The following is a 25,736-nucleotide window of genomic DNA, read 5'->3' as shown; positions in this document are numbered from 1 at the left end:
TTGTCCTGATGTGTAAGCAGAGCTCATCCCTCTCTAAGCTGTGCTCTAAAGGTGTTTCAGAAAAACAGTTAGGAAGAGGAAGAGCTGTCTTTTCCCACAGTAAAATGCAGTGCTTTAATCTCTGGCTATTGGTACCTGCAGAGCCTCTTTGTTCAAAAGTTAGTATTCAAAGTAACACAGATAAGCACATCCCTGGCATTTAAGCTGTATTTTCTTCCCATAGCTGAAATCATGGAGAGGGAGTTAAGATGGAATCCGTCTGTTTCGAGTGATTCATCTCCTCTCAGATGGGAGTGGCAGGGTGCTTCCTTTTACAACCACTGTAGAGCTACTTTTTAGAGACATTATTGAAGACAGTGCTCTGATGTTATAAAAAGAGATTTCTGACATCAGGATGTGTTTTACTGAACAGAGAAGGATCCTGAGGACTCACTTATTTTTCTACAATTCCACTTCCTACCTGAATGCCATGGATTAGGTGGTGCTGCAGGATGAAGGCACAGTGTATTTTAAACTTTTTTAGAAGCTCACCTCTAGGCAGTCACAAGGAAAGGCAGAGGATATGTCCTGTAGGGACAGAAGGCAGAAAACAGGGAGCACGTGGGCCTGTGGTGAGAGGTGGATGGGATAAGCTGTGCCAAGAGAGGGAGCAGAGGGAGCTCATGACTGCTGGGAGCCACTGATCCTGTCCAGGGCACTGGGAGAAGTTCAGCAGCTCAGAGCAGCCACAATGATTCCTCCACTCCCACAGCTCTGTTCTGCCCCTCCTCCCCAGTCTCTCCCTTCCCTTCTATGCCTTCCCACCCTCTGTTAACACCAGCTCCCCAGTTGTTTTCCAAACCTTCCCCCCAAAACACTCCCCCTCAAGATACACTCAGCGGACTTTGCCTGTTCTCCTTTGTCCTTCCAAGTTAAACAGTTCCAGAGGGCTGGGGAGGGCCACCTACCCCAAGTCAAAAGTAGGAAAAAACCCCCTGAAAACACAGGCCAAATGTCCTGTGCTGACTTTTCCTCCTGGAAGGACAGTCAGTGGGATGGAGAGAGGAAGGCTGCTGTGGTGAGGCTGAGGAGGAGAGCACTGTCACAGGGGACATGGGCAGATTGGCACTCACTGCACACCAGGAGCTGGGATCATTCCCATGACATGTCCATTGCATAACCAGCACTTGGAGCATGTAACCACCAGTTTTATGCAGAGGTTTCCATGGTGATATAAATATTACTCTTTAATAGTGTAAAGAAGTAAATTAAATCCAGTTTAATTCTATAGAAATGAATTTCCTGGGGCAGCAGCCTTTGAAAATTTTGGGTTTTGTTGGGGTTTTTTAAGGGATTGCATTCAGAGGTGGGCAACAGCTGGTGCCCCCAGTCTAGGCAGGGTCCTTGTGCCCCTGTGACATGCAAGAGCATGTGTCATCCTCATTTCTCTGTGACATGCAAGACCCCCTTGCTTTTCAAAGCAATGCAGGATATGTCTGGTAAGAAGAGAGAGATATATTTAAATACCAAAGGCTGGATGCAAAGATACTTTGGCACAGGTTCATCAAACCCATTTAGGATACTATTATCTCTTTAGGTGTCTGCTTTCCCACTGAAGTCACGGGGAAGTCAGGAGATGAGTCCTTTGGTGAACCTGAGACTTGAGTTGATTCCTGTCCTCTTAGCAAATTGTGCTGGAGGGAAGAAGGGTGCTGACTTCAGTGAGCTGGTGATTTTAGAGTGTAATCCTGTTGCTGGTTTAACTCATTGCAGTCTGGTTGGTTTTAAGGAGAACATTTCTCTTCTTTAAAACCCCCAGATTTTCAGAGGTGCTCAAGAGTAACTGATGTGCACTTGTCTGGTGATCAGAATAACCTCAGATCAGTGGGCAGGCACTGGGGATGTGCTGCCCTGCTGATCAGGGAAGGTGGCATGTCACCCCAGAGTCCCCCTCTGCAGGGAAGGGCTGTGGCTGTGGGTCACTCCGCTGCCTACAAAAAGGGAGCTGGGTCAGCAGGCATTTACCTGCTGGTAGTGAAGGGAGGGAAGAGAAGGCAGCAAAACAGAGCCTTTCTTTGCTCTTTTTGTCTTTTCCAGGGAAAAACAAATCTGCCTTCTCTCAAAGAGCCAGACTGCTCCTGCAAATGGAGGCTGTTGGTAAATTTGCCATCAGTTTGGTGCCCAGCTCCAGGCTTACCTTTGCATCATTAGTCACTTTACAGCAATTTTTAATTTTCTAAAGCACTTATAGGTTTAGCTATTAACACTTGACTTAGAGGCTTAGAACTCTCTGTGGATGTCAGCTGTGCAGACACATGACTTACAAAATAAGCTACTGTACTTGCATAAACATTTTGGGTTCCCTGGTTCCTGAGGCCAATGCAGCACATTGATAACACAGATTATACATCTGACTAATACCTGTGTGGCACAAACGCAGGCTGGCAAGGAAACATTGATCTCAGGGCTGGGGGAAACACCTCTCTGCTCTCTGGCAGACACATTTGATCCTATTTCCTGCCAGTAATTTTTAAGCAGCTTATGCTGCTGTGAACTGAGTGCTGTGTTGTGCACAGTGGTGCCAGCATGGGCACTGAGCTGTGGGGAAGCCTAGCTCCTGTATTCCCTGCAGTGGGGATTGCCTTTGTTTTGTTGTTCCTTTTCAAGGAAAAATCATCTTTGGAAGGAAGGAATGAGGATAAAGGACAAACGTATGAGAATTACACTTTATAAACCACTGATTATTTTCTTTCTTTGCCATTATGTTGTGGCTTCTAAAAAGCAGAGCAGCTCTAGGGCACAGTGCTGAGGGTCAGTGTGTTTTCCTTGGGGAGGGAGGGGGCTGCAGCAGGATGCTTTCACCCATGAGGAACTGTCTGGCTTGTTTGGTTTGTACAGCACCAGGGAAAATGTCTCATATTGGTACTGCAAATTGGTTCTGAAATCAAGGCCAAAGGCCAGGGTGGTTTGAAGGTGTGTGTGGGTGGGGGTGAAGCCAGGATCAGCTGTGCTGTGGTGTCTGTGGGAGTAGGGCTGCTCACCTTGGTGCCATCTGTGCCCCACAGGGCAGGCAGACCCCAGGGGAATTGGGGTGGGTTGGCTCAGGGCTTCCTTTTCACTTGGCCAGGCTGGGCTTCGTTGGCTCTCCAGCCCTGGGAGGTGTGAAGGTGTTTCCTGAGGGGCTCCTCTGGCCTCTGCTCGGTGCTTCACTGCTGGGGCCAAGGTGCCTGGAAGCCCCAGCTGGGGTTCAGCCTCCCAGAGGTGTTTCCAAATATAAACCAGAGTGAATATACTGGAACCCTCAAAAGAGCAGAGTCTCTCATTAACTTCCCTGACATGCTGCTGTGTGTGTGAGGGAGGGGAGAGGTGCTGCTGCAGATGGCCAAGAGGAGCGGGGCCAATCAGGTTTTTAATGATTGTTATTTTTAAAATCCAGTTAACTTCCCTGTAGTGTTTGAGGAGGGTTTCTTTGTGTTGCTTTTTTGTTTTGTTTTCATTTTTGCCCTTTGCTATCTGGCAGCAGAGTGCTTCCCTGGGTGTCTGAGGAGCTGGGAAGCAGTTAATCCTTGCCCTTGGTCTCTGTGCCATTGCTGCCTTCGCTGGCCTGGAGGGTTCCCTGCACTGCAGTCACATGCCTGCTGGCCACTGGCCAGGGCAATCTGATCTGGCTCAGAGGAAACACTATCAGCTGCAGATGCAGCCAGGGTTACCAGAATAGTAAATAACGAATCACAAGACTCTGGCTATCTTTTCAACGAAAACAAGTATTTTAATATGTTGGTTTTAGTATAGAAGTAGTTTCTTTTTCAAAACAGCCGAGCTGCAAGAGGCTTGGCTTGGGTTAGTTTGTATAGGATGGAGGAAAAAGCTGTATTTTATGTTCAGTTGTGCTGTTTATCTTCAACTTCTCCGGTCAACTGTGTCTGGGGGTTTTTTTACTTGTTTTCATACTTGTTTTGAGCTTTGAAACTCCTTGAGTTTGAGATTCCTGGACTTGAGGTTTCTTCTTTTTTTGTGGCATTTTTAACATCCACTTCAATTAATGGGCTGTGAACAGAAAGCTTTCCCCTAATAATACCACCCCCCAAGTCCCAGCTTGCCCCTTGCAGAGGTGTGAAATCCCAGTACCCCAAGAGTGTGCTGCTGCAGACCCTGTGGTGCCCCAGAGGCAGTGCTGCTGTCCCTGGCTATGTGCCCCCCTTGTGTCCAGGCAGCAGGACTTGTGCCCAGGTCTGTCAGCAGGCTGGACTTTCCTCCCAGGACAGGGCCAGTGGCAGAGAGTAACATGAAGCTGGTGAGGCTGCTCCAAAGTGACCCAGCAGACAGCAAAGCATTGGGGGGCTAGAGAGTGCAGACATAACTCAGCTGTGCCCCTCTCCAGCACACTGACTGTTTTGTGGTGCTCTCATCATACTTCTGGCACTGGAGGATTTGTATGTCTAACCTTTGAATAAGACAGGGTTGATTTTGTTGTGAGCACAGAGAATGGATTTTGTATTTATGAGAACTGACAGGAAAAGTAAGGCAGAGAATGCCACTGCCCCCTCACCTTCTTTCTTGTGGAGCAACCCTGGTGACCTTGGCCACCTTTGCTGCCCTTTGAGGAGCAGCTCTGGGGTCACCACCCAGCTGCTTCTGTGCCCAGTAACTGAAGTAACTGGGGGAGTGTTTTGCCCTCCTGGGCTGTTACACCCTCCTCCTCCCCAGGGATCCCCTGCACCAGGGCAGGATGTGCTGTGCTGCTGCTCATGTGCAGCTCTCATTTCCTGGGACTTAAACACAAAACCATGGAAGATTTGGCAGCTGCTGCTGCAGTGTGTTTGTTTGCCTTGCCTGGTGTGCAGAGCTTTGCTTCTGAAAGTGTCCATAAATTTTGAGACCACAATATCCAGAGATCTTTATAAATCAGGGGTGGGGCTAGGGATAATGGGATAATAGGATAATATATATCTGCATTTTATAACAAAAATACTTTGCCTAGAAAAAGTAGTGCATTAGGCAGGGAGAAACCTGAATTGATAGTAATTTCCCATGTCCTTTTGGGTTTTTTCAGGCTTACATTTTTACTGTGTTAAAAATACAGCTTCCCATGGTGTCATAATGTAGGCTTTGTACTTTATAACTTGTTTATATTTTAGAGGAGTTTAACGGTAATCTGAGGGATTTTAATCTGGTATTTTACTGCAGAGCCAATTTTTAATCGTACATTTACTGTCCTCTGTAGAGTCAGAAAGGATTTGGTGAGTGTGTAATAGGTACAGCTACAGGGTGACTTGGACTCTCACCTCTCTATTTAAAGCTGAAGATGTGAACTGGTTCCCTGCTCTACTTACCCTCACTTGGGTAGGTTTGGCCTGGAGATACACCAGGTTTTTAAAGCAAGGAGGAAGTTAAGGTATTTTGTAAGTCAGATACATATAATTTTGTCCTAGTCATAAATAAAGCAGAAGTTTGTTTTAAATGAAATGAAGGACAGGCAGGGAGATAACAGCAAGAAGAAATCATCCATTCCTTCTGCATTCTGAGCAGCTTTTGACTTGGGAATGTTGCTGTGTTTGGGATCAGGTCAGGTGGATGCAGGAGGAGCCTGTGAGGTTCAGCTCTCCGAGGTAAAGGGTGAATTTGTACTGTTTAATGAACAACATGGTTTGGATAACAGTTGCTAAGAGAAATTTTGTTTCTGATGGAAATGATAGCTTAATATAAATGTTGCACAGATTCGTTTAAGTTGGGACTTCTACTTTGTTTTGTTTTTTTGGGGTGGTTATTGGGGCTTGGGGTTTGGTGTTTTGTTGTTTTTTTTGTTGTTGTTGTTTTTTCATTAACCTCCTGGATTTTTTGGTTTTGTTTTCCAGAACAACCATTTGCAATCTCTACACAATGCCACGGATTGGGGAGCCTGTCTGGCTCACCATGATGTCAGGGACACCAGAGAAGAACCAGCTGTGCCATCGCTTCATGAAGGAGTTCACTTTCTTGATGGAAAATGCTTCTAAAAATCAGTATGGTTGATTTTAGTTTCTAAATTGAATATGTGGTTGTGCCTTTTTATTTCAAACCAATTTTTAAATCAGTTGTTAAAATCCTGGTAATCCAAGAATCAGAAGACCATCCATAAGTACCTTCTTTTTGAAACAAATAAGATATTATCTCATTAGATTCCTGCTTTTCCACAATCCTCTAAATCTTGGTAGAGGCTGAACATCTGAAACATGTCCATAGGAAGTGTGTGATATGTGTGGATGTCTGGAAGGGGGTGAAAACACCTTAGAAAATGCACCCGCCTTTCAGAATCAGTTATCATATGATAAGCAGGACATTCACAAAGAGCTGAGAGTTTGTAATATTGTCACACCACAAATTGCTCTCAAACCTTAAATCATTTTAAAATGCCACTAAAGAACTGCTGTGCTCATTAGTGCTCACTCACCTCTCTGGCCTCAGGCCCCAGCTGTGAACAGATGCTGAAAACTCAGAAAGAAAAAAAGTTCCTGATAAACTGGGGAGAATCTGATAGATTTACTCTTTTGTCAGTACTTCATCTCCTTTCCCCAGGGCATGAGTAGGGGAAGTTTTTAAGGAGTTTGTCTCTATTAAAGTCCTAAAAAGAGCACAAATGTAGTTTGGCTGGGAATGGCACTAGCAGATCAGGTGCACTGCTCCCTGCAGGGTGGGAAGGGGCTGCTTCTCCCATCCTCCTGCTCTGCCACCATCTTTGTCACCTCTTCTCTACCCAGATGGGAATTTGACAGTGGTCACTGTGGTTCATCTGCTCCTGCCCCAGTGCAATGGGGGAAACTGCAGGGAGTTGTGAGGGATGCAAATGTATTTTTTTAAGATCAGTTCCGGCTTCAATGGAGGCTCTTTGCTGGGATTGTCTCCTTTGATCCCTGCCATTCTGAGCTGCTGAGAGTTCAATATCTTGAGTGTGTATCTGGAAAAAAAAAAACATGTTGAACATTTTGTTTTCAGGTTTTTACCAGCTTTGCTGACGGCAGTGCTGACTAACCACCTGGCCTGGGTCCCCACTGTCATGCCCAATGGCCAGCCACCCATAAGAATCTTCCTGGAGAAGCATTCTTCCCAGAGTGTGGACATGCTGGCCAAAACTCATCCCTACAACCCACTGTGGGCTCAGCTTGGTATGTGGCAAATACCTCTAAACCCTCAGCAGCTTTACATAAATGGGAGTGCATGAGGTGGGTTACTCCCCTCCCAGGGTATTTATTTTTTAATATAAAATGAGACAAAAGTGTATTTCAAGCTTAGAGATGGACACTGTATTTTTTTATACTCTTTAAGTTTTTAAGACATTATGTATTCTAAAATGTTAGCCAAAAACTAAAGCCCCCTTTAGTCATCTGTGTTTGGTCCCATAAGGTCACCTGCTCTGGTGCTGGTGGAGGATTCCAGGCCTCCTCTGGTCCTCCTCCTGCTATAAGGAAAATCTGCTTTTATTTTTTAGTATTCCGCTATCACTAAGCCTCATTCTGGAATGAGAAAATCAAGAAAATTCATCTTTTGATCAGAAGTGCACACACTTTTAATACAACAGAGGGATGCAGAACAGGAAGTCATAGCTTGGCAATCTCCAGGGAAGGTCTCAGAGCCCTGACAGTGGTGTAGCTGGTCATACTGTCTGATAATTGCCCAGTAGAGAAGAGCAGATGAGGTCAGATTGTCCTGCTCTGCACACACACACTCATGGAATTTGATTAGGGAAGGAAAGGGAGGAAGGTTTTATGAGGTTGTCCTATTATTGTAGAGGTAGGAATGGCCAGAATGTTGGCAAGAAAACTTGATTTCAGGCCTCATGTGACTTGAAGGACCCACTGTGGTTAGGGTGGCCTTCAAGAAGACTCCTTGTCCTCTCACCTCTGCAGTCATGCAGTGCCCTAATACACATGGGCACAGGCACTTCCCCAGGTGACTCAAGTACAACCAGAAAGTCAGCCCAGTTTCCAGACTCTTTAGGGTAATTCAGCACAGGTCCCTCCTCTCTCCCATGGCTGTGTAAGGATCCCAGGAGATGAGCCTCCAAAGCTGGAGTGAGGTGGTGTGAATGCTCCCTGATGTGTGAGATCAGATGTCCCCTGACCTGGCTCACCTTACAGATGATACCAACAGCATCTTTGGGATTCTCTTACTGAAAACAAAATAACAGCATTGTTGTTGTTCCTCTACTGCTTCAGTATTTCTCTCTTGTAGATCTGGTCTTTGAAAACTGGCCCAACAGCTGGGCTGTTAGAAGAATAAATTATTGCAAAGATGCCAAATAATTGTGTGTTTAATTTCCTGTCCTAGGTGACCTGTATGGGGCCATCGGATCACCTGTGAGATTAGCGAAAACAGTCGTGGTTGGCAAAAGACATGACCTGGTCCAGAGGTTGCTTTATTTCCTCACTTACTTCATCAGATGCTCTGAACTTCAAGAGACACACCTTCTGGAAAATGGGGAAGATGAGGCCATTGTCATGCCTGGCACTGTTATCACTACCACGCTGGAGAAAGGAGAAGTGGAAGAGTCTGAGTATGTGCTTGTCACAATGCATAAGAACAGGGGCAACTTGCTGCCCACTGAGTCTGAAGAGATGAGAGCTCCCAACTGCAGCTGCAAATATTGCAAATGTCCTGTTTCCCTTGCACAGAACATAGAAGGTGTTGCACAGCAAGAGAGAGAAGACATGCAAAGCACTCCTAAGGTAGAGCTGGAATCTTCCTCAGATGAGAACAGAACCATCGTTCCTGAGGACGGCCAGGAAGATGCTGTGGATGTGACGCAGCCAAGGCCCTGCCTGGATACCAAACTAGAGACTGTGCTGTGCACAGGGTCAGCTTTGCCTGAGAAATGCATGGGAACAGAATCTAGTTTGGAGCCAACAGCAAGCACGTGGAGGAGTGAGGATGGGCTGGAACCAGGCATCCAGGTGGGAGGTGGGACAAGGACACCCGGGATTGCTGTGGAGAAGAAGCCGCCTGATAAGCTCTTCATGGACATGTTTCCACGCAGCGCTGCCGAGGCTCAGACAAAGGTGACTTTCCTCATCGGAGATTCCATGTCACCTGATTCAGACATTGAACTCAGAAGTCAGGCAGTAGTGGAACAAATTGCCAGGCATCACAGCCCGCCAGCAGCGGAGGCAGGAGTGTCTGCTGATCAGAACTGTGAAGCTAAACAAACTGTTGAGGACCAAAATAGAGACTGTGGGACAGCTGAATCCTTTCCTCAAGTTTCTAGTGAGCATCAGAGCTGGAACCCAAACCCATACAGTGCTGAGAGCATGAGTCTGTTTGATGAGTATTTCACTGATGACAGTTCAGTTGAAACCCGGACTATTGATGATATTCCAGGGCAAGCAGCTACAAATCTTCTTGCTCGAAACAGTAGTTTAGAATTTTCTAAAAAGCTGTGTACAAAGGCTTGCAAACCACCTAGTGCATTTTGTAAATTTATGGACTCTGTTCGACAAGAGACCTACAAGAACTGCTTTAATGAGCAGGACCAAAGAGAGAAAATCTCTATTCGTGTCCCCCATGGGGACAGAGAAAATGTAGAGAAAAAGGTTGCCCCAGGAATTGATTGGGACATTCCAAGAAATGAGAGTTCAGACAGTGCCCTGGGTGACAGCGAAAGTGAGGATACAGGCCATGATCTAACTAGACTGGGCAGTAACTATTATGGAGGAGAGCAAGAAGACTGGGCAGAGGAATATGAGATTCCCTTCCCTGGGTAAGTACTGTTCAGCACTAATAGAACATAAAAAAGATGGAGCCTCTTCTCATGTCACGTATTTGGAGGACTGTAGCCTAACTTGGCATCATGGGTTGGAAAAGTGTCTCTTGAGCTTGCTGGTTGTTGTGGAATATTGAGAGATCAATGGTCTGGAAAAAAATACTAATGGTGTATCGTGATCTTGGCTTGTATTCTCTGCTTTCATGATAAGCTGACTGCAAAAGCTGACTGTAAACTTTTTAAAAAGTGCTGGACTTCAAGTTAGAAGAGTTATGAAAAAAGTAGAAATGCAACCTCTGTAAGATGAGTTTGCTGTTTACTGTTGTACATCTCTTTGACATGCCTTTCTTGCAGGTCAAAATTAGTTGAAGTCAACTCTGTCCAGCCCAGTATTGCCAATTTTGGAAGATCCTTACTAGGAGGCTACTGTTCATCTTACGTGCCTGACTTTGTTTTGCAAGGAATAGGAAGTGATGAGAAGCTGAGGCACTGTTTGGTGTCAGATTTGTCTCATGCTGTGCAGGTAATTAAGCTATATTTGGTAAATGTATTTCTCACAGTAGGGAAAGATAAATGTTTGTGAAGGTACAAGCCTGCTGGAAGTGGAAATATTTCCTGTCACAGCTCCTGTCAGATTTCTCCAGTCCCAGGTCACCAATTTTTTTCTCCTCTCTCAATTAATCTGAAAAACATGGATATTTCACTGCAAATCTGGAGCACAAAAGATCAGACTCCCACTGAAACCAGCTGGGAGGCTTGTGCCTAGGAAGATGGATCTCAGTGCTAAGCTGCATCATTGTCTCCTGTAGGCTTAGCAGCTGATGGTTGTGTCTCCACAGGATGGAATGATGTTAAGCAATATGCTGAGGTTGTGCCTCTCTTCCTGGGCACAGAGTCCTTCTGCAGTGGTGCAGAAGCTCCCATTGCTCCCTCCTGTCCCTGCATGTCTGACCAATGTGCTGCTGCTTGTGCAGCAGTTCTCCATCATGAATGCTCAGTATTTTGGAGACATTGCTCCTTCTTTAGGGTGGTAGTCCATGTGTCCAGTAGTGTCTCATTGGAAAAGGAGAAACCAGTGTAAAGATAATGGTTTGATGGGAATTCGTGCTTCTGACATGTTGGAGATAATCTCTTTTCCACAACAGTTTTTCCCTAGATGAACTGGGGCATGACTAGGAAGTTTGGTATTTCCTCCTCCTCCTCCTCTTACCAAGGAAAGAAATAGAAAGCAGGCTGTCACTGAAAGTGTGACATCTGCTCCCATCTAGTTTATTCCCCAGAGAATAAGGAAAAACAGACTGGTGAGCAGCACTTTCCTGAGACTTTCCAAAAAATCCCCTTTTCCCTAGTTCTCATTCCAACAATGTGTATTAGACCTGCAGCCCTTCTCTGCATGCCTGTCCCCCTACCTTGTGCTCAGCCCAATGGGGGCTGACTTTTGCTCCCTAAGTGGTTGTTCCAGGGGCTTGTTTAAGCTATTTGAGAAGTGTAATTCAGCTTCAGGTGAGAGGGGCAGCAGTGTGAGGCACCTGCTGCTGTGGCACAGATGTGTCTGAAGTAAGCCTAAGGAGAGATTCTTGTGCTAATCATCAGGTAAAACAGTAACTGCATCCCAGTTCCCGTGTGAAGCCCTTGCTGACTCTTTGAAAGCAGATAATTGCTAACAGTTCAACCCAGAAAATTTATTAGGGAAGGACAGTGGGTTTCCAAATACTCCCTTTTTTGAACTCTTTTTCATGGCTTTGGAGAGGTGGAACACCACCAGGGGGGAATGGCAAGACATAGGCTTGGTTCCTGACTCCCTCTGCTGGCGTCCTGTGATGGTGAAGTTTTGTGAAAAGACCATTGTCATTTGTCATTCTCAGGGTTTTGCTTTTCATTTTTTGTTCCTAGCACCCTGTTCTGGACGAGCCCATTGCAGAAGCTGTCTGCATTATTGCAGACACGGACAAATGGACAGTGCAAGTGGCCAGTAGCCAGAGGCGAATGATTGAGAATAAACTAGGAAAAGAAGTGTTAGTCTCCAGTCTCGTCTCCAACCTGCTTCATTCCACTCTTCAGCTTTACAAGCATAATTTATCTCCAAACTTTGTAAGTCTAAATGGAAATCACGAGGGCAATGGTTTTGAAGCACCCTTTAACTTCACAGGTTAAAGATATGTAAGGCTCTGCCTAGTGTTTGTACTCATAGCCAGTGCAACTTCTGGTGTAGCTGTTATGATGCCTATTGAAATGCCACTCTAATCAAAACATCTGCCTCATTAATTTTGATTTAACATGTAATCAAAGGCTTCTGCTCAAAAATGAAAGACCTGCTAGTGAATATCTCACCTAGACACAGCCACAGAACAGTCAAAAGGGATACGGGATCTGTGCTTTCTGGTTTGATTCTGTCTTCTCCCTGACACAACTCTTTGCTTTTTAGTGTGTGATGCACCTGGAAGATCGGCTGCAGGAACTCTACTTCAAAAGCAAGATGCTGTCCGAGTATCTCAAGGGCCAGATGAGAGTCCATGTCAAGGAGCTGGGCATGGTGCTGGGGTATGGTCACAGACTTCTCCCAGCAGTGCTACCCTGGGTGTCTGGGTGCCACACCTTCTGCCTGGGATTGTTCCTGAGCACTGCAAAATGGATTCCTAAATGTGCCCATGGCTTCAGACTTCTTAGCCATTGCTCTGTCACAAGGATCCCCCAGTCTTTCTGTCTTCCCTGCGAGCAGAAAGATGGGCTCAGCACTCTAGAAGTTATCAAACTCCCTTTTCAGGTGGTCAGTTATCACTGAACAACATGGGGCACCTGATTCCTCCAGGCTGACTTTCCCTACATGGCAGGAAACACTCTCTGTGTCATGTAAGGCACATAATACATCTCTGTGGGTGTGAGACATGCACAGAGGAGCTATTTAAGGAGTGTTTATAGAAGGCTCTGAGTATGTTTTCCTGCAGAGGAGTACAGGATGAGCAGGAAGGCACACAGAGCATGTGTGATGCTGGACATGGCAGCTTTAGCTGGTCCTCTGCTCCAGTGCTGTGTCCCCCAGCTATTACTCCCTTTATTCTGAGGTAAGGCAGGAATTTTCCTTCCCCCATCTGCTTCCTCACCAGTTTGTTGGCCCTGTTAAAAAGCCAACAGACAGGTGGGAGTTCAGGCAGTGCTGACACTGAGGGACATCTGGAGGGGTGGGAGGTACAGTTTGGCAGCTGCAGTGTGTAACCCATGGCCCAAGTACAGGTGCTGGGGCTCGAGCAGGCAGTGTGGGTTCTGACATGTGTTCAGCCCAGTGATGTTTCAGGCTGGATTAAACTTGACTCTTCTGCTTCCTTTCAGGATTGAATCCAGTGACCTCCCCTTGCTGGCAGCTGTAGCGAGCACTCACTCTCCGTATGTTGCCCAGATATTACTTTAAAATGCCAGAGGCCACAGACTTTTGACTTTTTGCCTCTCTGGAAACAAAGTGGAATACAACTTGTTCTGGCTCCTTTCTCTTTGCAGCAAGTAAAACAAACTGCTTGTTGAGCTGCAGCACCTCCATATATGACTGCACAGTGTGCAAACAGTTGGAGACTTCTCCTCTTTCTCCTCTCCCACTTGGCCACTTACAAAAAAGGATAAAGAAAGGATAAAGGAAAACAGTAAGCCCAAGATTTCTGCCATAGGAACGCAGAGATTCTAGCAAAGCTGAAAAGATGCATTTTCTTTGCAGTTTCTGCCACAGTGGTTGACTGTGACTTATACTGGGAAATGGAGGAAGAACTGCTCTGAGAAATATGTGATGCCATCATCCCTTACAAACTGAAAAAGAGAGCAGCTGCCTTCAGCCAGGCTTCAGCTGATGAGGATCACGTAATTCTCAAGCTGCAATGATTTGTAAACAACTTCTACTTTTTCATGTCATAGTCCAATTCTGAATACTTCCCAGAGGAAGAATGGGCAGGGGCCTGTTTTTTTTTGTAAGAAGCTTATTAATGACAGTCAGCCACAGAATTTATTTATGATCTTTCTTCTGGGAAGAGGAAATAGTGCGGGACAGAGGGCAATGGAGAACGGAGGAAGAGGCCAACAGATAAACTAGTGATGGAGATTCTTGGCTGGATGCTGTAACCAGTATTAAATGTTTATAATGTTTAAATGTTGCTTTATACTAAATTATGCTTTTCTTCCTCAATGTAATCAAAATGTTAAAAACAAAAATAATCTAAAGAGAACGTTTGCTGAAATTTCCCCATGGGTTCCCCAGAATGACATGACAATTACCTCTAACTTTTTTATGATCTATAAAATCTTGGACCATCATATTCTTTTTACAGCAGTCAGTCAGCTATTGAAAGAATTAACTAGAAATAATTGTACCAAAGCATTGGGGACAAAACGAGTAGACTTAATACCCTTAATTGCTCAGGTAACTAATTGATACATTTTTTAAAACCGTTCTACACAAAAATGAACATTGATTACACCACAGTGTAGTAATATCCAAATTATTTTTTGACAAATATACTCTTGCTGCAGATGACTCCCTTTTCTACTCACTTGTGTAATTACCAGCAGGAAATGTTGTTTATTTATTCTCAGCATTTCTCTTCTACTCAGCCATCACTGGTTTTGTCATTGTATATACAATAGCTGTACGAGTAGCTGATGGACCCAACCTGGTGTAAGTAATGTAAATAGACAGTGGGAGGTGGATTATGTTTTTGAAGGCTCTACTACCTCAGTTTAACTGGAGACTTCATTCTAGGCTTTGTTTTGCATATTTGTCCTAGCAGCCAATTAATGTTGCTGATTTTTAGCTTCTGTTTTCATCTGTTATGTTTAGTATATTGAAACTCATGGATTATCCACACAAGTAGGAGGCACGTATTCACTTGGTCGCTAAACTCTATCAAATTTCTATAAATACGTCATTCTGTAATCATCTTTTCAATAGTACAGCACGCCTGCTATTGTTGTTTGCAGAGTTACTTTAAGTACAAATCTATTTTAACCATTTGATAAACTTGAAAACAATAGGAGAGATCTCTGCCCCACCTCTGTCAGTGGCAGAACTCTCCTCCCTTCCTTCTCTGGGGCCAGGATTCACCTAGAGTAGTTTTTCAGTACTATTTAAAATCTGTCACCTAAAACTCTGTTTGAGGGAGATCTATGTGGCAAACCGACCCCTCCCTTCCATGTAGGACTGAGTCTACATCAGGAAGTGACCCCAGCATTAATACAGGCAGTGTCATTGGAAACTCTTGTATACAAAATCTAATGCTGACTGCTGCAGGGGAAAACCTCATGTTTAATATGTGATCCAAGGATTTGTTTCTCCCATTTTTCAAATGTCCTTCCCTTGCCACACAATTATATTACATCTGGCTTTTGGAATGAGCACAAAACAGGGGCCCAGTTGTGTAAACACATTTCTAATGAAATATAGGCTTGCACTCAGAACATGAAAGTTTAACTCTTTGCTAGGATATACGGTATAGGCAGTAGTTAGGATACCATGTTGTGCACAGACTGGCAGTGGTCACCTGGCGGTGTCTGTGCAGCTGGGGCTGGCAGAGGAGGGTTCCTGCCTGTGCCTGGGGAGGTTCCATGGTGAGTTCATCCACAGCACGTGCCCAGAAAGCTGGGCAGCTGCACCCTCACCCTGCCATCCCCCAGGACTGTGCTTAGAATGATCCTTAGAGGAGAATACTGATTCTCATTTGAGCCATTACTGCATGAATTTTTGGGGTCACTCTGAAATGGTTTTGACTCTCCAGAAGGGCCCTTGCATGGCTTGCAATGAGTACTAACATGAGACTAGAAGGAGGTGGCTCTTGGGTGGCAGCTTCTCTGCTTCCCTCTGCCCAGCACCACTCAGTAATGGCATAAATGATGTGTTCATTCAGTCCCAGATGGAGCTTCCTCGTCATCCTCCCACAGTGCCAGTCCCTCCTGGCATGGCAGCACCCTCTCCACCTCAGAGAGTTGTGGGCAGAGCACAACCAAAACCCTTGTGTGATGGGAAGTTTTCCTGTGAGTTGACTTTTTGGGTACATGAACAATGTGGTACGTATGTCTGTTTGTTAAATAATATGAAAAGGGATTTTTACAGGATATTGCATTGACTTTTTAAAATATATCACAATTCTTTTATGTGAATAGAAAACTAATGTTTAATTTCTTTTTTCCACTATTCCCAATCTCCATTTTTAACATGTCTTATTCTTCTGGCTGAAACCTAAGTGTACTAGGCACACAAATTAGCAAATTTGATTTTGTTTCAATTGGCAAACACTGGGCTGCTAAGAACAAACAACTGTTTAAAAGAACAGATTTTACACCTTGCATATGTTTTCCCTATTAGTTCTTAGAGATGTTTTATGACAATTTTTTGCTTTCTCTAAATTATTTAGATGGTGGTACTTGTAAAATGCTGGGTAAAATGTAAATACTTGTTATCTCTTCTGTTTTTGTATATATTTCCCAAGATGTGCACTTGTATTATAATAACCATTCCCAATTTTAGGGGAAATTTGTGCAATAAATACAGTATGTCAGTTTAGTTCTGGTACTGTGTCCCTTTTTTGACATGTGCTATGAGTCTGTGGGTGAGTGAACCATCTCACATTTGACACCTATCTCCCCTGAGCTGCCCATTTTGGGGCATTGATTCTGGCACTTGGCAGTGCTGCAGCCATTTATTTTGGGATCTCATAAGTAATTAATTGTTTCATAGAGGAATTTGTGAGTGAACTCTCTGTCCCTTCAGTTGTGAATGTTGTTGGCCCCCAGAAGGCAATAGTGAGATGGGAGAGAGGTCCTGATCCTCGCTACTGATGCTTGACTTTGTGTGAGGTGAACAAACATAAGCAGGAAGCCATTGTCTTCCACTGGTTCATACATTCATTCCTAAAATGACCTGCAAAGATGTTTGTCCTGAAAAACAATGAGGAAGATGTAGCAGAGTGTACAAATGAGGCTTTAGAGCATCTGGGTTAAATAAGGTCTGTGTTCCCAAAGAATGGAAAAAAGACAAGCAGAAAATGGAAACCTTTGCCAAAAGCAGCTGCATCTTCTATTTTTGATAAATGCTCTGTGGTTTCCTGCTGTGGTGTGTACCTACCCAGGTGCCCTTGCCACATGCAAGGTGCAGCATGAGCTGAGGGATGAGCTGAGGTTAGTGTCCCTGAGCCCTGTCTTGCAGTGACCAGCTGCTGGGCAGGGAACACTGCGGGTCCCACATTCAGCACAGCCAGACAGCACAGGAGCCTTCTAGGATTTCCATTTGCACCTGCCAAGTCCTGTCTTGTAAAAGGATGCCCATGATGGGAGTGTTTGGAAGATTGGAATTTGTCCTCTCAGAGGAATGAAAGCCACAACAACCGACTCTTGGGTGCTTAAACCGGTCCTGTAACGCCACCGTGAGGCTTCCCTGTGCACAGGGATGAATTGCTCTGGCTCTGCCTTCTCTGCTGGCATCCCAAGTAACACTACCAATGGCTCAGTGCTCCCTGAGTGACTCAACAAAGCAATTAGCACAGGATACCTTGCCTTTGAATACGGATAACACAGGGGGTTATGGCTGGCCTGGTGTACTTGTTCCATGGTGGATTCACAAGGCAGAGCCTGCAGTCCCACAGCAGCACTGAAGGTGCAGGCAGCTCCAGTAGAATCTGCAGCAGAAGATGCTCAACTTTAGCTGGGAGCTCTGCTATGGAACACTGGAGATATGCACTGTGCACTGTCAGACCTCCTGCAGGGCTTCTTGGGCTGAGTGCACCTGACAGAGAGCAGAGAATTTTGTGTTACCAGAGTAGACGGTCATGAGGTGTCCTCCTGACGAGGATGGCAAGAGTAGCTGGAGTCATGTGTCTGCGTGGGTGTTTGGCAGCAATGATGTGAGCAGTAAATTCAGCAGTAAAATCACTGCAGCATCTAGAAAACGCTGATGTTAAAGCCCAGAATTTATTTCTTTTTTAACTTTCCAGCTAGACTGGGACATAGCACTTGCTAGCCAATATTTTTAATGTATTGTTACTCCTTTTCTGTAATTCCCTTAATTTTCTTGAAACAAAAGTGAAAGCTAATTCACTTAGCTGAGGGCAGGAAGGAAGCTACAGCCCCCCAAGTACCATGACATCTCTCATCTCCCACATTATTCCCAGGGGTCTGCAGAAAAGGATATGATTATTTTCTGAGTGGCTTAGAGCAGAGTAACCACAAGACAATTTCTGGATCTATGGGTGGGAAGCAGCTCAGTGTGTTGGTTGCACAAAAGCACAGAGCTCCTAACAGCTCTCTGCTGAGCTCCTGTTGCTTTCTTCTCTCTTAAACATTTATGGTTAAAAAATAGTGACCTTGTAGAGGTAAAAGTAAGCAGAGAGCCTGGAGATACATGTCTTCTGAATCTCTGTGCTGCAAGGAACATCTCTGTTTATGTGCTGCAGCATGCACATTCTGTTCCAGCCATGCCCTCATTTATTTTGTGGTACAGGAGCAGTTACAGGCTTTGCACACCACCCTGCAGCCTTCTTGTCTTCCCTCTGTACAATCAAATCATTTTTGCTGTTGCTACAGGCAGATCTAAACACTTCAGATTTTGAAAAGTGTTGCTGGTGCTGGCTGCAGATCCTTCTTTAGTGGAAGCAGCACTTTTCTGTTTTGACTGCCAAAGAAGCACAAGTTCAAATCCTATGGGATCTGTCCAGGCTTTTGGAGCAGAACCTATTCCCCAGCAGCAGTGGCTTTGCTTTGAGAGTCCTCTAGCAGAGGAGCTGGAAGGTGAAATATCTGTGCCCAATATGCCTGGTAGCTCTCCCAAAGGGGTGGGTAATTTTCCCATTGCTGTGTCAGTGGGAAGGAACAGACATTGCAGGAGAGGCAGCTCAGCACTGAGGAGCAGGGCTGAGAGCACCTGCCCCGACTGGCACAGAAAGTGCCAAAAGGGAGCATCCCACGGGCTGTGGGTCCCCACAGGAGCCTGGGGGAAGAGCTGGTGTGAGGGGTCGTGTTGGAGAGGTGCTGTGACTCTCCTTTCACCGAGGGACCACTGCTGGGCAGCATCTTCTGCCTCAGCAGTACCTGCCGGCCTGCAAGGCTGTACAGTTGTGTGGCCTCTGGAAATGAACAGCTTCATGTGAGCCATCACCTCCATGTCATCCACTTGGGTCTTGCTCAGGCTCTCTGCCAGCTTGTCTTCTGCTAGAAGCATAGTAGCAGGAAGCAGCATGTTACTCCCATGCACTTGTTTATTTTCATTACCAAAAATATTTGTCCAGCAGCAGAATTTGATTTCCAAAACCTCTGTGTGTTCCAGCTGTTTGTTCCCAGCAAGAGCTTAAGCCATCTGCTCCGAGGGTGGGGATCAGTGCTGAGCTCCTGCCTTCAGCTGTGCCCCTGGGAACCAGCTGCAGCAGGGGCCCGAGAGCTCTTCATCCCGTCGCTGGTAGATACGGCACAAGAAGGTGCAGGAGCAAAGGCAGGTGACACCAAGTAGCTGTGGTTTGGGATGTCAGTGACGAGGAAAGGCTATCTAAAGCACATCGGGAATGGTTAATGGTGAGGCGCCCGCAGCACCGCCCACATCCCGCACGGCCTCAGAGGACACGGGGGGGACACGTGCCCTTCCCCACCACGATAAACGCCAGCGCTGGGCGCTGCCGCGGCCGGCCCCTGTCGCTCAAAGGCTCCGTGCCTGAGCAATGCCGCGGTGGCTGCGGCTGTGTGGGCAGGGCAGTGTGTGCAGCCGGGCCCGGCCCGGGCCGTGCCGCCATGGCTGCGGCCTCCACAGCCGGCCCGGGGGCTGCTCCCTGCTGGGACTGACTCGGCCCTGCACACCCGCTCTGTCTCCAGGCCAGGCTGCCCCGGAGCTCTCCCGGAGCCCTGCAGTGCAGCCAGGCAGTGGCTGGGCGCTCAGAGAGCAGCGAGAGAGGAACCGGGGCTGCGGGGCTGAGCACGGATGAGCCATCCCGGCCCAGCCAGCAGTCCTTATTGCAACATCCCAAAGGAAGTATCTGGGCCGCAGGCTCGTCCCGGATTTCCAAAGCAGCACAGGAGATAAGCAGATGCCTTTTTCTTATGACTCAGCTGCTCTCCCTGTGCCCCAGCTTTGGCCAGGCCCCCGGCTGAGAGAGGAGCCCAGTCAGAGTGCTGCTGGTGACTTCTGCTATGATTCACCTCTCATTCCACCTTCCCGCTTTCAGTTTCCTGTTGTTTTCCTTAAGGACTCGCAACCCAGCACCTTTAGCAACAGTTTTTCTGTAGATAAAGCCTCTTAGAAATGAAATTATAGACTAAGGAAATTCTTAAGAAAGAACGAGACAGGGGTGGCAGGATGGAAATGTCCTGCTCTGGCTCATCTTTTTTGCCTTATAAAATCAGAACCTTGTGTGACAGGAGGGAGCCACTTCCTCTGATGCAGGTCACAGGGGAGCATGGGGCTGGGCGAGCCCTGTGGGGCCAGAGGTCAGGGCCATCCCTGGGCCCTGCCTTTTAGCCCATCAAGACATTGTTTAATTGCTGGTATTTTTTGGTTTGAAGATTTCATCTATCCTATGCTTTCTAAAATGCTAAGAGAGAGGAACTCTCCCTGACCACTGTGCTTTGCCTGCTCCTGTTCAGTTTCTAGCACTAACCAGAGTGTCTGTTTAATCTGGAACTTACTTTTCTTTCTTTGTTAACTCCTTAGGATGAGCTTGGATTCCACTGGTTGGACAGACCCTGCTTTTTTCATATGGAAAAGCAATAAGGAGGAATGGGGGGTCATGCAGGTCATGTGCAGCTCTGCTGTGCTGGAGGAATTGCAACCAATGCTGCTCTCACCATTGTTTCCTGCATGAGCAGGATGGGCTGAAGTTGCAGCTCTGGGACACATGAATGTGTCACTAGAGGCAGTGCTGGGGCCACGTGGAAGAGCTGAAGGTGGAGTTTGGCCTAGGTTCTTAATGGAAAACAAACATTTTCCTTAAGTGGCATTGAAAATGAAGGCAGTGTTTCCTATGGAAGTGCATGTAGCTCGGCTGAGGAAGAAGGGTGAGAACATTGCCTTGAGAAATGAGCTTCTTACTTCCCAAAGCCTCATTAATTTAGTTTTCTTTGCTAATCAAATGAATTTCTAGAATATTTTCACTATTGTCAACAAAGGAAAAGTGGTTTGTAAACAGCCTGGAGCCAGCAGAGAGCACAGTTGTGAGGGTGCCTGAAGGCAAAGCTCAAGTCTGTGCAGGGGTGACCCCAGCAAGTCCCTTGCCCAGCTCCCAGTGCTGACACAGGGTCACTGGTGGGATGTCTCCTGAGCAAACACCCTCATTTGTAGCCTTTGGGGTGGCAATGGCAAGAAGTCACTATGCTACAAAGGTGTCTGTAGACAGTGACTTTAGGTCAGAGGGTGCAAGTGGGTTTACATGATTGATTTTCCTGCCAGGGATGCTTTTCACTTTGGAGAACTTCAATGTGTTGGAAAGTGTTCAGCACTTTTTATAGTTATTTCTACAATTACTTCAAAATTACAGCCATGAGCAATTAAAGTTTACAATAGCTTATTGAGTGCACTGAATCCTAAGAAATTAACTACCACATTTTCAAGGAGTACATTTATTAATAGCAGCTGTAACTAGAAATCTTGTCTAATTTTGATCACTAACAGTGGGTTTAAAAGACATGAAAAAATAAGGGCTTCTGTTTCATGTATTAACAATATGACTGATAAAATTTGTGGGAGATATTCTGGGTGAACAAAAAAATTACAGCTGCGTTCCTTGTGCTGCAATAATTAATGATCATGCACTTTATTCTTTAAAGCTGGTTTTCTTGTACAGTTTAACTAAAGGTCTTGATCTCTGTCATTTCACATGACATTGTTTTGAGGCTGGTTAGGCTGTAAAAGCCATCAGCCTGAAGGAGAATTTATTTTTCAAAATAAAACTTAACTCTCCAAACTATTTCTCAAATTATAGGTTAGTGAAAAGCCGGCCTTTCCCATGGAAACAGTTTTTTAAGAACTGTAGACTTGAACTGATTTAGTATTAAAATCAAGGGCTCTGTCTTAGGCTGATAAGAATGCCCATTGCTCCTGGCAACTGCAGCTCTTCACAGCTGTGAATTGAGACACGTTTTTCAGGGGAAAATAGTCCTTAACCTAAACACAACTTTTCAGATATTTGGAGATTGACCTTCTCTTCCTTGTCTGTTTTTCCCAGGTTGTCTGGCTGGGAAGCTGCTGATCTCACTGGATTGCAAACTCCTACAGCAGCTCATCCTTTCAATGAAGGAATCATGGGCCCTCCTGGAGCCCATGCAGGGTTTGTCCAGTGCAAGTCATTAGTCTCAGAAATATGGGGTGAATTCCTGCTTTTTCGGGATGCCAACAACAGAGGTAGGTTTGGAGGAAAGAGGAAATGTCTTCATCAGAAATGTCTGTCCTCTGCCTTTATCACTTACAGTCATAGCATGAAAGCTCATTAGGTGTGATTTGGCTATTTCCTGTTCAGGCTGTCAATTAAAGAGGCAGCTGAGCAGCATTGCTGGTGCATGTGGTGGTCTCATTATCTCAGCAAGGGAAACACTCTGCAACAGAACCCTCACCCCCTCCTTGCCCATGGTGTTCAAACTAAATGATTTTAAATGAAGAGAGGGTCAATTTAGGTTAGATGTAAGCAAGAAGTTTTCTGCAGTGAGGATGGTGAGGCCCTGGCACAGGATAACCAGAAAAGCTGTATCTGCCCCATCCCTGGAAGTGTTCAAGGTGAGGTTGGATGGGGCTTTGAGCAACCTAGTGAAAGATGTTCCTGTCCATGGCAGGGGGTTGGAAGAAGATGATCTCTAAAAGTTTCTTCTAACACAAATCATTGTGTTATTCTGTTATTGTATAAGTTACTGACAGCTTCATCTGCTAGACCACCATCACTGCATTTCCAGGTTTGGGGTGTCTCTGACACCTGTCTCCAGCTCACAATCTTGTCAGACCCCAGCACATGGCTTTACTGGTGATTCCCACCCTGGGCACAAGGTGCTGCAGAGCTCTGCTCTCTCAGTTTCTTGCTGCAATACTCTTCTTGCCAATTTTGATTACAGATTCTTTACCACATATGTGCACATCCTTCTTTAGACCACAACTGGAGAAAACTCTGGGGTGGTTCCTGCTCAGGGTCTCCTTAACTGCAAACCCACAAACTGTTTCCATTTCTCTTGGTACCTTCTTCAAAAGCACAGCAGTTTTGTAATACCCTCCTAGCACGAGACCCAGTGATAGTTCACAAACTACTACAGCAATAGTTTATGTAAAAGAAAACACTTCTACTGCAAAGGCAGTTTTGCCTTGGATAAAGACAGCAATGAAATCCAACTGTTCCAATGCAACGGACTGCCAGGGAAAATGTCTGCCAGTCTGGAAAAAAACGTAAGTCACTAAAGCAGTTTGAAAAAAGGTAGTGAGACAGCTGCTGGTACCATCTCTGGCTTTTAGTGTGCTGGTATGGCACTGAGAGTGTCCCTGACGCAGGGAAGGCAGTAAGGGCACTTATGGGCAGCTCCACTCAGCTTTCTAGAAAAGTCAAAGTTTGATAGTCGACTTGTGCAGTCACTTCATACGCAGCTATTGAAAATCATACTTCCTTGACAAGATTGTTTTTGGTGTTAGGGTTTTTCTGGAAGTCAGTGTGCTTCCTATGGGCCCAGCAGGTCACTGCAGAAATTTGATTATGTATGAAGACCCTTGGCCCTACCAGGGAAACTTCTAGTGTGATGCCCTGGAAGAATCTGCCACAGGCTTCGAGAATGCCTTGCTACTTGGAGTGACACAAAAAGGCTTCCCCCATGGTGCTCTGCAGCACGATGTTAATCTACCTCAGTTCCCTACAGGTCATTGCCCTTTGCCCTGCCCTTGTACCTCCCCTGTACCCACAGACCATTTTGGCCCCTGACCCCATACTTAACCAGGACACTGCATTGATTTCTGTCTTTTGTCACTGGACTTCTTCAGCATGACTTTGCAATAAATCTCACTGGAATTCTATACAGGAGATCCTTCCCATCTTTCTTTGCTGACGTATCTGTGATGTGTGTGAGTGTGGATTCAGTGACTGGCTGTGCCTGCCCAAGTGATTTCCTCATAAGATGCTTTCAGAGACGTAGCAGCAATCACCATCCATTTCCATGCTGCTACAATTGTGTTTCTCTTTTTAATGGAAATTGCAAATACATTTCCAAAAATAGCTCTGGAAATACCCAGCAGCCTCCATCACCTCTTCAGTGTTTTGGACTGGGGAGTGCTTGTGTCTCAGCTTTCACCTACATGGAGTGAAATGCCTAAAAATCTTAAGAAATTGCAGCTGCCTTAATGTCATCACTGCTATCCTACCTAATAAATATTTTCCTAAAAACCTCAGTCCTCTCTCTCTGAGGAATAAGATTACTTCCATGGGGGTAAGCAGTCATAGGTAAGTTATATTTGTGTACTTGGGTGACATCTGTTTTACTGGGCAGGGCACTCAGCTGTGCACTCAACAGCTTGCATCACCCTCTGATTCATGCAATCATCTGACCTTCATCTAACTGCTGCTCTGCTTTTATTTCCTTTTCTCCTTGCAAGTTACAGTAAAGGAAGTTCTTCCTGTGCTCCATACACAATGCTTCCTTTCATTCAAGATTTGGTTGTACTTTTAGCATTTAAAAAACAACCAGTACAACCATCTACTGGAAAAGCACAGGATGAAATATCATGTCCCTCTCCCCTCACATTCGCTGTACTTTGGACAGCCTCACTTCCTGGGTGAAATCCCAGCTGGGAGATTCAGCAGCCCCTCTGAGTGGGATGATGGGGTTTGCAGTAAGGGCACCTTACTGTTTGGTATATGGAAAAGTGGGCAGGTCTCCCAGGAAGAATCTAACTCTGCTGGCTGTCTGGTGCTGTACCTTCAGCTCCTGCTCTGCCCTGGTGAGGCTGTTCCTCTGGGTACACACTTGTGTCCCTCCCTTACAGCTGAGGAAGGACAGTCATCTCCCTGGATGTCTCAGCTTTCTGAAGCATGAAAGTAAAATAGAGTCTGGTGGTCTCTGAGCAGGAGCATCTCAGGTGTCTGAGGCAGGAGAGCTTCTGCTCTCTGTGGTCAGAAGAGGCCACCACAGGCTTTGGGATACTGTTGGAAATCAATAACCCTTGCATAGAATTACTGTATGTTACCAAGGGCAGGGTCTCTAGAAGGAAGGGAGGAAAACCACATTGAGTGGAAGAAGAGTCATCTGCAGATCTTTCTAAAGCTAAAAATAGTTAGGATTTTGTCTGCAGAAGACAGTTTGTCCTGTTATGCTGCTATCATGTGAGTGGCCGTATGCTTCTGCATTTGAAGACTAAAACTGACATGCTGAAAACAGGAACTTTCTGGAAATTCCGCATGCCTGAGATTTAATGGTTTCAGTGAGTGTCCTGATATCATCTCATCCATATGGTTGTGCTTGGATGGGGGAACTAAACATGTCATTAGCTCTGTGTGACAGCTACAGCTGGTCTGTAAGCTGCACAAAAAATTTGCCACAACAGAACCAACTTGATCAGCCTAGAAGTAAACAAGTCCCTTGGTAAGAAAATGATAAGCTGGATTCGAACTTAAGCTGGGGACCCCAGACAATCCCATTCAATCCTGAATGCAGACATCTAGATGGCCAGTGAGCTGGGTGGTGTTGAGACCTTGACCAATTGAGTGTTCAAGCATGGGAATTTTGAACACCCTATAAAAGGGGGTGTTCATCAATAAACGTGGGCTGTTGTTGCGTGACCTTCGGATGAGTTCAGTTGTGTGCCTGTCTCCAAACTGCGACCAAATGTAACAGGTCTATAGAGTCATTAAAAGTCAGATAAGAGTTCATAAGGAATCATAAAGGATGCCTGACATCCTGTGGAGACAGATGATAAAAGGAACTGTCCCTGACAGTGAGTGCTTCAAGGCAAGGGAACCCAGTTTAAGAGCATGGAGGAGCTGAACTCTTGCAACTCATGTCAGGAGTTGTTTATCCCCTCTTCATCACAAAAATCAGACTAACACAATCAACATGTGGC

At 45.7% G+C, this 25,736-nt stretch overlaps 1 protein-coding gene across 4 annotated transcripts in view; it reads left to right on the top strand.

Moving 5' to 3' along the window:
* Positions 1-16,247, top strand: part of FNIP1 (folliculin interacting protein 1) — a 62,879-nt gene extending 46,632 nt beyond the window's left edge. For all 4 annotated transcript variants that reach the window (XM_056502825.1, XM_056502823.1, XM_056502826.1 and 1 more), the window contains 7 exons: positions 5,835-5,981; positions 6,952-7,121; positions 8,284-9,709; positions 10,067-10,235; positions 11,606-11,803; positions 12,138-12,253; positions 13,040-16,247. In XM_056502825.1, the coding sequence (XP_056358800.1) occupies positions 5,835-5,981; positions 6,952-7,121; positions 8,284-9,709; positions 10,067-10,235; positions 11,606-11,803; positions 12,138-12,253; positions 13,040-13,118 (2,305 nt within the window). In that variant the 3' untranslated portion in view covers positions 13,119-16,247. The remainder of the gene's footprint in view (positions 1-5,834; positions 5,982-6,951; positions 7,122-8,283; positions 9,710-10,066; positions 10,236-11,605; positions 11,804-12,137; positions 12,254-13,039) is intronic.
* The last annotated feature ends 9,489 nt before the right edge of the window (positions 16,248-25,736 follow it).

The sequence above is a fragment of the Oenanthe melanoleuca genome, chromosome 13 (genome assembly GCF_029582105.1).
Source record: "Oenanthe melanoleuca isolate GR-GAL-2019-014 chromosome 13, OMel1.0, whole genome shotgun sequence".
Taxonomy (NCBI): Eukaryota; Metazoa; Chordata; class Aves; order Passeriformes; family Muscicapidae; genus Oenanthe; species Oenanthe melanoleuca.
Note: the sequence above shows the minus strand (reverse complement) of the source record. Positions and strands in the feature narration are given on the sequence as shown.